The 12,699-nt window shown below is 41.7% G+C and overlaps 1 protein-coding gene across 1 annotated transcript in view; it reads left to right on the top strand.

Moving 5' to 3' along the window:
* Positions 1-11,625, top strand: part of LOC134650213 (cilia- and flagella-associated protein 44) — a 29,467-nt gene extending 17,842 nt beyond the window's left edge. Inside the window, exons 25-42 of the mRNA XM_063505195.1 lie at positions 152-349; positions 710-842; positions 1,408-1,507; positions 1,743-1,965; positions 2,326-2,524; positions 3,393-3,552; positions 3,859-3,997; positions 4,669-4,871; positions 5,840-6,068; positions 6,414-6,518; positions 7,030-7,137; positions 7,475-7,629; positions 8,069-8,218; positions 9,367-9,508; positions 10,160-10,310; positions 10,611-10,724; positions 10,885-11,012; positions 11,359-11,625. Coding sequence (XP_063361265.1) covers positions 152-349; positions 710-842; positions 1,408-1,507; positions 1,743-1,965; positions 2,326-2,524; positions 3,393-3,552; positions 3,859-3,997; positions 4,669-4,871; positions 5,840-6,068; positions 6,414-6,518; positions 7,030-7,137; positions 7,475-7,629; positions 8,069-8,218; positions 9,367-9,508; positions 10,160-10,310; positions 10,611-10,724; positions 10,885-11,012; positions 11,359-11,625 — 2,904 coding nt within the window. The remainder of the gene's footprint in view (positions 1-151; positions 350-709; positions 843-1,407; positions 1,508-1,742; positions 1,966-2,325; positions 2,525-3,392; positions 3,553-3,858; positions 3,998-4,668; positions 4,872-5,839; positions 6,069-6,413; positions 6,519-7,029; positions 7,138-7,474; positions 7,630-8,068; positions 8,219-9,366; positions 9,509-10,159; positions 10,311-10,610; positions 10,725-10,884; positions 11,013-11,358) is intronic.
* Positions 11,626-12,699: the final 1,074 nt, after the last annotated feature.

Below are 12,699 nucleotides of genomic sequence, written 5' to 3'. Positions count from 1 at the left end.
AAGTCTAAATGTTCAATTCACCTCAGGTTCGGTCAAAACTCTTATCTCGTTTAAAGTTGTAATAATATATGTAGCAGTTGCACTACTTACCGGTGAACTATTTGTTGGTGTGAGAGGTAACTAATAGTGCCAACGAACTTTTTTACCTCAGATACACGACACCAAGCACGCGTTCAACGAAAAAGTGGTAGAGTTGCGTGACCACAAGGTACATCTTGTGAATTACATGAAGCAAATCGGCGAGCGGCTGGCTGAAATAAGACTCGAAATCCCACAGAAGATGGTGCGCCCTCCACCCGCCATTCCCGATATTGATGAACAGCTGGAGTTTCCTGAGAAGAATTTAGAGGTAGAAAAGTGATAATTTTGTAGACGATAGGTCTACAAAATAACGGTCGTGTATCTAAACGGTTTTATTTAATATCTGTATTATTTATCTTCATCGTCCGAACTTTTTCGACCATCCGAACTTGACAGACTTTTCGAACTACCCGATCCAAACGTCACCATCTTTGCTTGACGTAGATCTAAGATTTCTAAGTTTTGCAACAAGTTTAAATCAAAAAGATTGGCAAGTTTCATTAGTAGTAATCCTTTTTCCCTTTTTTAAGCGAAAAGGTCCAAGCATCTGGCCGATTAACTACTTTCTGTTCTTTTGAATGTGAATAAATGTCATATCCTTGTTTTTAACTGGACATGTCACTTGTAGGTAAAACCAGAAGTAAAACTCCCCGCAGCCAGAGAAAGGACCAAGTCTAGAGCTATGTCAATAGGTCCCTCCTTAACCTACCCGCAACCTCGAATTCGTCAGCCAAGAGTTGCCAGATTCATTCCTCTTTCCGGTAAGTTCAATTTATATATTTCATTCATTTGTATTTAAAAAAAATTGTCGAGTTTAAAGCTACACGACTTCGCTGGCTCAGTCACCTGGAGAGGGTGGGAGAGGATCGAGCTGTAAAAAAAGCATATGTGGAAAACGTCCATCCGAGCGTCCCAGAGATACCGCTAGAGTGACGAAGCCCTAAAAGACCCGTCCGCCCTCGGAGTAGGTAGGTACCCAACTGGCGTGAAGTGGCGAAGAATAGAGAAGAGTGGCGTTCTCTTGTGTCAAAAGCCTATCCGCAATATACACGAATATCATAATAAATTAGAACTTATATCACACATATCCAAGGGTCATTTTGATTCAAGTGCAATAAGATTCTTTGTACCTGAAATTCCAACCGAAATTCTTATAAAAAGGTCCTTATTGCACATGAAGCATATAAGGACCTTTCTCGAATGGAAGGCTACATTAAAACTTGAAATTATTACCAATCGCAGAAAATTTCGTACGTGCCTGTCTAAAGTTCAAAATCATTAGCAGAACCCATCTCGGTAAATTAAATCAATTACAATTTTTTACAGAATCACGCCCTCTCGCAGCATCTTGGGAACTGTTGAAAGCAAGACAAGATATGGAGTCTACACCGATGGAGGTGGAAATAAGGGAAAGGCGCATCGAAAGGTTTACAACTTGAATTGTGGTTATATAAGAATATTAATTTCCGTGTGTTTTGGCATCTATCAACTTTTCTTTGTCACTCATTGCCATCGATACCTAAACATCATTATATAGATTCCTATTCCTTTTTTTGTTTGATTAATATATTCATATTAAACATCAATTTCGTGGTCGCGGAAAGCGACAAGAAATAGAGTATTGCCCCCATTAACTGAATTCAGCATCCCAATTCTATCAGGCACCTGTACGAGCAAGATATGCTGCTCGCAGACGCAGAGGCCGCTGTCCAGAAGTACGACTCTCGTCTAAGACAGCTGCAGCGCGAACGAATCAGGGTCCAGGAAAAGAACCAACTCCTGGAGCTGACATTGTGCCAGCTCCACAGGGAGATGAATGTGCTCAACCGGTTTGAGGCACATGAGGATAGGTTGGCTGAGAGGGTCTACGTTAAACTGATGCAGGTGAGCATTTGTCCAAAACCCTCTATAAAAAGATGCAATAACATCTTTCGCGCAGTTACGCGTGGAAAAATACGTCGACGAATTTGAGTTTTCATTTAGAGAATTACCGTATACATCATATATCATACATGCATATCAATACAGAAAGAATTCACTACAACAGTTGGTAAGCGCCCCGAAAATTCTGGGTATTAATGTTCATGAGATAGTTTTTCTAGACAAATTCAACTAATGCGCCGCTCGACTTTAATTGTTCAATCACTCCCGTTCTGTATTAACGCCTAGCAATGATGACATTTATCATTGTTATAATACGCTTAAAATATTAATCCTTGATGCAAATTAACTTACACACGTTAGGTACGTGCCGTCCAGGAAATGATAAAGGATTGCGAGCAACGTATAGAAGAGCATTTTGCCGAGAAGGAGAACCTAGATGTACTCTGCCAAGAGCTACAGAGGCAGTTCAAGAAACTGGTCCAGGATAATAAGTTCGCAGATTTTCTGAGAAGAATCTTCAAGAAGAAGTATCGTCCGCCGCGGGATAGGGGTGATGATGGTGAGTTGCTTTACCTGATTTAAAACATCCTGAGCCGATACCTAATAATTAGAGATGCACCGGATATCCGGTTACTATCCGGTATCCGGCATATCCGGCCGCTATTTTAGTATCCGGCCGGATACCGGATAGTAAATTTAACATATTTTGGGGTAAAAACAGGAATCTAAAAAACAGCTGCATAATGCTAACGACACAGTAGATAGAAATGAATAAGTACGTAACCAATGTCACACAATACACTTATTTGTTTACACAAAAATACGCGCGCGCACTTGTAACTATAAACGAACTTACTACTTAATGACATGATAAAACTCGTTACGATCCTAGAAATGTGTCCGCGCGAACGTTCACTACGAAACAGGTCGAAACCTGCACGACGCGCACCTGCAAAACTCAAAATATAGGTATAGTTCCGCCGGCCGAATATCCGGCGGCCGGATACCGGATATTCGGCCAGTATTTAGGCCGAATATCCGGTATCCGGTATCCGGCCAAACAACTATCCGTTGCATCTCTACTAATAATACCTAATGTTCCTATTTCTCCCTCTCAATCTCTCTCTTATTGTATGAAATCAAGACGAATACCATCAACAATAAGCTTCTAGCGGCCTTCCCTACTTATTGAAAACCGTCATGTAGGTATATTTTGTTTAAAGATTAATTAGTATTACAATTTACGCTTTCATTTACCTTTCATTCTATTTTTAATTACTTCTGCGATCCTTTGGAATAAAAAGCTTGTCTGGAATAAAAAGATCTATATATCAGGAACTATTGCATTGATTTCGTAAGACAGCGGAAGTTTATATATAGATATCGTACCTAGGTATAATTTCAACGAGTTTTCTTTAATAATACAGAATCCGAATCGGAATCTGAGTCGTCGTCCTCAAGCGAGGAGGATGACGAGGGCAGTTTGGACAGCCGCGACATCGGACCCATCCGACTGGACCCCAACGTGTGCCCCGAGGGCTGCGACCCAGATATGTACGAGAAGACCTATGAACTGAGGACCACCAGGTACAATCACCAAAATGGCTTTACTAAGCTGATGAGAGATTCTTTAACCTTCGTTGCTTAGTGACAATTTATGACGTGGAGAAAGTCCAATATCCTCGGTATAAGATACATACCTATGTAAATGCCTAGGTTCTTTACCTTTTCGCCACCATTGACTTGATATAAAGTCAGTACATTTTGTGCCCTACACGCCAGGACTTGATATTATGTTACCGGTTACTTTATTGAAAACTTTATTCAAATTTAGTTACCTTAATCTTATTTCTCTTGGCACGAGTTAAACAGCTTTATTTGTGCTTATTGCAGACACAGGCATGAACAAGACATGATAGAGCAGGACCACTTAGTGGAAATACTGCGAAAGGACATCGACGCCCACAACAAAGTGAAGCGCAAGCTATCTGTGCAGCTAGATAAAAGGAAGAGCGAACTGAGAGAGTTTATGGTATACACACATATAGTCAGTAGCAGGTTCTGGGGATTAGGGATGTTCCGGATTCGTGGATATTTGAAAATGAAACACTTCCGCTTTAATTAAAATTCGATGCGGAATATCCAGCATGTGTATTTCTTAAGACTCCGCTTGAGAGTTAGGTAGTAAAAATTATAACAGCAGAATATATTTTTCACCTCAGCAGCTCAAACAAGGGTACTTTGCTACTTAAAAACAGTGAGCAAAATCGCATTTTGCTCACTGAGTGAGACAAAATGAGCAAAATGCTATTTTGCTCACTCAGTGAGCAAAATGCGATTTTGCTCACGGTTTTTAAGTAGCAAAGTACCCTTGTTCGAGCTTCTGAGGTGAAAACTTAATTGTTGGTACATCTTAAGAAAACATGAGTGAATAGGTAAGTGATGACGAAGGAGTACATTTTTCGGGTTCTCTAATATGTTCTCACTGCTGAGGTGAAAAGTTTTGTGAACTACACGAGATCAAAGTTATTTACATCTCGTGCGCTTTTGAGTCCCTTACTACGCTCAAGATTCTAAATTAGATTCACTCGCTACGCTCGTGAATCTAGTATAGAATCTTTCGCTTGCACGGGACTCAAAATAAGCACTCGAAGAAATATCAAACTTTGATCTCTTGTTGTACAAATAACTATTGTTGTACAGTTGGAAAAACAAAGCTGCATGAACGAAGTCGACCAAGTGGTGATCCTCCGCTACGACCAGATCAGGGCTGCTGCTCTTCAAGGCTGCTCGACTCCTGAGGGCCTGTCCAATACTGTCGTGTTTCCCGAAGCCACTCTCATGAGGCTGAGGAATAGGGTGTTGGAGCTACAGGACGAGATCAAGCTGCAGAGGCAGAGGCAGAAGTGAGTGACTCTATCTATTGCATTTGTACCGAATAGACGTGTAAAACTATGTTTTATAAAGGAATAAATGAAATGAAATAAAATGATGCTTTCGCGCGTTATTATATTTCTTGGAGCTTTGAGGATTGTGTGGCGTAAAGCCAATGAGCAAATGGACTGTATTTTTTGGTGTACCTACTATACTAACTTATGGGAGAGTAACTTATTATTATTATTTATTATTATTATAACTGAGCTTACCGGTGGGTTTTCCTTCTGCGGCTGGCAGAGGCCTCTGCGGTAGGTAGATTGCTGCTTCCTGGTTACACGGTGAATAGGTTTTCTCGGTTTTAGATTGTAATTATGAATATTAGGATATGTTACTCCTTCGCGTGATGGTGACACTAAAGTTGGCAGCTATTGTTTTTTTCTACACCCTTTTATGTCGCCGGCCAGTAGCCTCGCTACCTCAAATAAGTTAGTATAGCATGAAGGCGGAATACTAAACAGATTGAGATCTAACTACAGAAGTAAGGTACAAAGCTAGTATTTTAACTATGCTTGACACATTAGTTCATTACTTCTGTTTTTGTTTTTCTTTTGGAAATGTTAAAAAGTATTTTTGATTATATGAATTCTTGCAAACTGTAAAAATAATACTTATTTTAATTTAACTTTTTGTTTATCTTTGTAGTTGTTTTTTGTTTTATGCTTTGGGTGTAGGTACATACAAGCTATCACTGGTAAAAAAAAATCCCTTAACCCTCATACAGTCATATCTATGTGATTCAGTGAAGGGGACGGACTGAAAATCAGCGCTGCGCAGGCAATTTGTGATGAAATGGCTGACGCGTATGCTGAGCCCGTTCCTTTTGCCGCACATGTCAATTTTTTGATACTTATTTTGTAATTAACCTATCTGTTTTGTGTGTGGCAATAAATGGTTTCTTATTCTTATTACAACAAAATTTGAAACTAAATATTTTTAGAGTGAACCGCACACATCTATTCCGCATGAACATCGACATGAAAGCCATGGAGTCCCAAGCGGAAGCCATGAGGGCCGAGATGCGCGAGGTTCTCACGCACAAGTTGGGTAAACCACGCAAAGTGGACAAGACGCTAGATGACCTGCTGCGCCAGATGGCCAGGAGGCACAAATTCAGTGCTACGTTGGGGACCATCACTCAGGTTCTGCAGCAGCTGAGGAATTGGAGGGTAAGTAAGACAAACTATAGTTGGTCAAACCAAATTGGCAGTAAATAAGAACAAATAGAACTATATTAGTCATCCTTTTCTTTTGGGTGCTAGTACTAGTGTATGAAAAAGCTAGTATGATTATCTCTGTCTATGTTTGAAATTAGACAGTCCTTTCACAAACTAGTTCACCAATACATGTATAGCATGCACTCTTAACACTGTCGCATATATATTTCGGCCTACGAAAGACAGTTTTGCTGGTGGTTCACACTCATAACTCGTGTCAGCACTTTTGTTTTTAATATATGAATATTACAATGATGACGATGGCTACAATGATGTAGGTACCTACTTTGTTTGTAGGACCGTCACAGCAACCTGGAGAAAAATTATCTAACGGTGATGAACGAATACTCGGACCGTCTGCGAAAAGCGGCAGCGTTGCAGAGCAATGTGCTGTACCAAAAGGTAAGGTGTTTTATCATTTATCATATTTATGTTTTAAATTTAAAGATAATTTCAGGACATGTCTCTTCAGGACCATTCCACTTCGTAACTAACAGATCTTTTTTTACTTCTGAAGATGCTAAGAAGCCGATTTCAACCTTGTGATATCCATGGCTTGGCTTAAAAACCAAGCAACTGCTTCCAGCTCATTTATGGAAAAATCCAAAGAATAACGTTTTCGTAAGCAATACGTTGGTCGAATGCTTCTTCACAGTTCATAAATATTTAACCTCATTGGGCCATGTCATGACACAGAATAACACTCTATAAGTGTAAGGCCTGAGTGGACGCTCGAAGCGGAGCGTTCGGCGGGGCGTGCAGCGGGGCGTCGGGCTCACAAGTATTTTGAGCAGCGTGCACTAAGGCCGCTACCATACGCTTGCATTTGTTTAACATGCACGCCGCAGGCCCCGCCCCGCTGCACGCCCAACTCGAGCGTTCACTCAGGCCTTACACTAATATTTGTGCTTAGCCTCCACGGGGCGCGGGTCAAATGGCCGGTGACTACGAGCCCGGGGTGTACCAGCGCGATGTGGTGCGTTTGCGCATAGTGCGCGCGCAGCAGCTCGAACAGATCCAGGTAAAATCCTTCTAACATATTTTAAGTATATTGAATAACACTGAAAAACCACACCTTCCTATTATTATACTACGAGTACATTCTGCCATTACGAGCTGCCGCAGTAAGCAGAAAGAAGCTTTATATAATTAATAAATATTTGGAAGTAAATCAAATTTTATAAAATTTAGAAGAAGGCCAGAAAACGGACCAGATAAAGATGTATTTCGTTGCAGCAAATCATGCTGTTAGTATGTTAAAATCCTTAGTTTGTAAATATAATAAAATCCTCGTAATTTTAATTGATATCGTACCAACCGTCAACATTTTTAATACAAATTTCACATAATACAACAAGACACTCCGCGCCGAGATCCAAGCTCTGCGTCTAAAGCCGTTGTCTCCGCGCCCGCCTCTGCCGTCCGGCGACCCGCCGCCGGATAGACGGGAACAAATCTACCTGTTCATGGCGCCCCGATCTATAGCCACGCCCAGGAAGAAGTACTTCCCCATGTAAGTGTACTGCAACTAGTTTCTCCTTCCTTATCAAGTCAGAGAAATCGTCTGCAGAATGATGATGGTTTGTTTCATCCAATACCTACATAACACTAAGGCCTGAGTGGACGCTCGAGTTGGGCGTGCAGCGGGGCGGGGCGTGCGGCGTGCATGTTAAACAAATGCAAGCGTATAGGAGCGGCCTTAGTCACACCTTAGTGCACGCTGCTTACATCACGCGTGACCCTGACGCCACGCTGCACGCCCCGCCGAACGCTCCGCTTCGAGCGTCCACTCAGGCCTTACACTAAGTAATTAATTGTACATCGATGCCTTGATCTATCAACATAAAGTTGTGTACTGTATCACAATCTGCCAGTTTGAAATTTTGCCCAACGGCCTTTAAAACACGTTTTATGTTATGTTCCGACTACCAACTGCTAAATTTCATGTTCAGAGACATATCGACCGCATCAGCTGATGCCCCCTACGACGTGAACATCATGAAGCTGCTTTACGACGCGCTGGACACGCTTCACGCGTCCAGAGACGACGCCACGCAGCTGATGCGGGACCTGACTGCTGTGCTGCCCGAAGTGCTGTCAGGGTACGTGGATCATCACTGAATCATCGACGACATGCAACAGGGATCGCTCAAGGGCAATATGTAGTTGCTGTACGCGCTTGCTTATATCTGTAATTTGAGTGGAAGAGCCTAACAGGTGTAGTTGAGAAAAAAAAAAAAAAAAAAAGTTTATTCAGTAACATTTCAATATCCATGCTGGTGCCTCTTTATAAGTATTCAAGATACCTGTATTAAGAGACAACCGCTCTTCCACAGAGGGTTAACAATTTTTAATCATAAGTAAGTACATGACTTATAAACAGTGAGTAATTAAAAGTAAGTTTATACAAGGAATACTCTCGCGTCTGTGTGTGTGTGTCTCTATCTCTCTCTGTGTGTGTGTGTGTGTGTGTGTGTGTGTGTGTGTGTGTGTGTGTGTATGTGTTTCTGCTTTGTTTAAATATTTATGTATGTTTGTTTTTATTTTCATTCTATTCTATGCTATTTTATTAAGTCTTCTCTTTATAAGTAGGTCTTAGATTTTAACCATTTTATTACCCTACTCTTACACTCATATAATGTAGTGGGATAGATGTCTAGATGTTCGTTGATAACGTTGTATAATTTAGCAGATCGTGTTGCATGTTGTCGTCTCGCAAATACGGTGCTCGTGGACGGTATAGAGATAATTCGGGTCTTTTTTCTTCGACTATTTGTAAAACTTCCACTTAGGGAAGATCCGGGTGATGGGAGACAGCGGGCAATGGTAATCACCCACACAGCTACAAATTACAACAACTACAGACACGTTAACTGTCTCCCCGTCCCGCTCTGTGCCACTCGCATCCTTATTGTCCACAAGGTGACCACAATTCCCCTTCCCTCGATGCAATAAGAGTCTGGGAGAGATATATTATCAGCGATGATGGTGCCAAATCCCCTTTGCTTCAATCGATTTAGTTTTCACATGTTATTTTTTACTGACTGTTGTTAAAAAAGCATTAAGATGTTAACGTGGCCCGTGGGTATTTGTACTATAGCTGGTTAACCAAATCTTGTCAGTAAAAAAAGGCGCGAAATTCAAATTTTCTATGGGACGATATCCCTTCGCGCCTACAATTTTCAAATTTGCCGCCTTTTTCTACTGTCAAGATCTGGTTGACCAAGTATATCTTTGTTTCTATCGTCAGAGCCAAATCTCGCTACGAAGTGGTGGACATGATGGTGAAGAAATGGCTTTCGAAACATGGAGGCGACCCCAGCCAGTACAAGAAGCAGGTCCGGGCCTACGACACCCTCGCCGCGTTGGCTGACAAACTGCTGCGGCAACATGTATGTATATTATAACCTTTTCGACGCCGTGTCAAACACAAAAGCTGTCACGCTGACATCACGTCACCGAAGTGTCAAAACTGAAATTGAATTTTATGCATATGCACGTAGGTTTATGTTGCTCTGTGGTCTGTGACCGATTAATCGGTCTTTGGTGTTGAACCTACGGTGCGTATATATCGGTCATTGGCGTCCAAAAGGTTAAATAATGCTAGGCAGAATTCGTGTGCGTGTTAGGTATATATTGGTATACAAGGTGACGTAGAGTTACGAGAAGTATTATTTTTATAATATATATTAGGCAAGAGGCTTTATATTGGTCCATCCATAGTGACTAGAAAGGTTGACATTCCAAACTGTTCAAACTCTTCTATTTAACTTGCAACGTTTCAAAATGTGGTCAAATCTTGCAAGCTAAATTAGACCAACTTCCCAGTATTCGATTGAGCATCGAGCTGATCTCATTATGGACACAGGAGGTGGCCATACGAACTATGTTACAAAACAACGCAACCTAATTTTGTTTGGGTCTGTTTAAATTGTCTCGACGACTATTAGTTGTATTGCCTGTTGAATGAAAAGTACAGTCAGTGATATAAGCTTGTATCAAAATGATTTTTTTGATAAGAAACTTTTCGTCTTGACCTACAGGTAGAGACGTTAGAAGGCAGTGGCGGTCACGAAGTGATGGGCCAGCTCGAAGACGCGCTGAAAGACGTCTCGGGGAAACAACAGCCGTTGCGGCAACGGCTCGGGCCTGCGCTAGCCGCGCTGTTGCTTACAACTGATATCGCTGATATAGGTAATAGACATCTCTGCCTCATAACACAATAGCCATTGGAAAACTCAAAGTGGTTACTGCTTTTTCGTATAGCAAATTCCTAAAAGATTTTTTAATGGCTGCTAAAGCTTTTATGTATAGTAAACCTACTATACTTTCATGAAAATCGTATTAGATTATCAGGCTAGTTACACTACTTCCTAGTGGTGCGCTGCTATCTAACAACGTGGCGAGGACTCAAGCATGTACATGATCTATGTATAAGCATGACTATTACAAACCTAACCCATCCCCTAAAAATAATTTTGTAACGTATTGCAGCTACTAATGAAACCATGGCTTCCCTCGTCAACGCTCTGACGGAAGACGGTCAACCGCTCACCGCGACGTCCATAGACCAGATACAAATACATGAAGTGGTTGCGGATATCAAAGGTAAATTAAGAGGATAGTGGGTGACCGCTTCTTCATACAAATGTAGTCCCCATTTTCCTCTCAGGATATTGACTTTAGGTATCCCTTGCTTGAAGACTCAACCTCTCGGAATATTTCGATCTCGTTACTAAGGTTTTACTTTCCACTGTACAAACTTCAGATTGCGGCGTACAAGCCCCCGAGAAGGATTTAGAAGGTGTGGTGGAGATGGCCAGGGATTGCTTGAAGGCGCAACTTCTCTCGGAACACGAGGCCAAGTTGTTGGACGAGGAAGTCGAGAGGGCGCTGGTAAGTTTTATGGCATGTTTGCTTTACGGTTTTATCTTGAATCCGTTTAGCTATCAAAGTACCTACCTATAATGTAGTTTAGTTTTCTTTTTCATTCCTAATAGTATCTCTAATAAAGTACCTAGGTCTTTTCTGTTCCCGATAATTAACAACATTTGTATTGTACCTAAAACAAATACCTGTGCAACCTTGGTAAAGGGGAAAACTCAGAAATTGCTCGTTCTAGTGCCTATTCTTAAATTCCGGGAATATTAGGGACCATTATTACCCGTACATCACAGGCCCGCAGAACTTAATAAAAGCAGCTTGGGTACAAGGTTTAATTTGTATATTTTCTAAACTCCAGGCAGAATCACGATCCCCCAGCGCCACTAGCAGGCCTGGCACCACGGACCGCTCGCACAGCGGCACGGGCACCCGCACGTCGCGCAGCGGGCCCGGCTCGGGAGACCGCAGCGGGCCCGGCTCGGGAGACCGCAGCGCTTCAACCGCAGAGAGCGAACACAGTCTGCGGAGTCACGCGCCGAGTGGCAGCAGCAAGACTAGCAAACGGTCCAAAATGCCGAGCGGCGATGCTTCCGAGGCTGAGGATTCAGATCATGGTCAATTGTAATGGGCTTAGATGCCTTAGATGGAATAGGTTTGTTGTATTGTTTAGCAGATATTTTATTTAAGACTGTAGAAATATTTGCCTATATTATGTTACTGTGTTCTGCTTTTAATAAAAATGCTAAGATATACCTACATTTTTATTTTACTTCATTCACCTCTCTATTAAGAGATTAAGAAGATGGACGGATTAAGCCCTGGATAAGCCGGATGGACCATGCACGTTGGAGGGTCTGCCATCTTGTGGCCTGAATCAGAAACATATACATGTACATACCTACATTGACACTTCACGCCAAAGCTAGTGCTGCCCATGGCTGCCATCTACGGTTCTCGTACGTTTTCTTGTGCATAGTAGGTTCTGCCATCTTGCGGGCTACATCGGAAGCATAAACTTTACATTTACGCCTCGCCTCGTGCCAAAATCTGACGGCTCCTGTGCTGCCTCCTAACGGTTCATGCACGCTCCCTATTAACTGTTAAATTATTAACAATCGCTGGTGTTGCTGGTTGATGATGATGAATTATGATGATAGCGGATCAGGCGGTCTAGCATGAGTTGCGTTCTCGCGCGCGACCCCCATACATCTGGCGCGACTTCAAGTATGGACTCGCGCGCGAGAACGCAACTCATGCTAGACCGCCAGGAGTGAGTATTTTATTGTTTGATGCGAATAATGTAAGCCTTTTTATTTTTTATAAGAAGTGTAGTTTAGAAGTCTGATAGTTGCGCTAATGTCAAGAGTAGGTACACACTTGCCATGGCAACGGCCTACCGAACGCCTGAATTTACCTATTATAGTGTTATATTTTATTCTCGGAAGAAAGAATGAGCGCGCCGGTGGTTTCATTGCACCTAAAGTGATTAAATACACCTTTTATTATTGCCGAGCAATGACGTTGCCGATTAAGAATAAACTAAGTTCCTTAAGAGAAAGTAATCCTAAAAGCTGACTTTCGCATTTATTGTTGTTATTAATTCTACAGGCGTTATAATAAAAACATTTTCGATAATATTATAAAGTTATAATATAAAATCAAACTCCTTCATATTTATTTATCAAAGCTGTTTATAAAT

This window comes from Cydia amplana, chromosome 1 (assembly GCF_948474715.1).
Source record: "Cydia amplana chromosome 1, ilCydAmpl1.1, whole genome shotgun sequence".
NCBI classification, from domain to species: domain Eukaryota; kingdom Metazoa; phylum Arthropoda; class Insecta; order Lepidoptera; family Tortricidae; genus Cydia; species Cydia amplana.
This window is presented reverse-complemented; position numbering and strand designations above follow the sequence as displayed.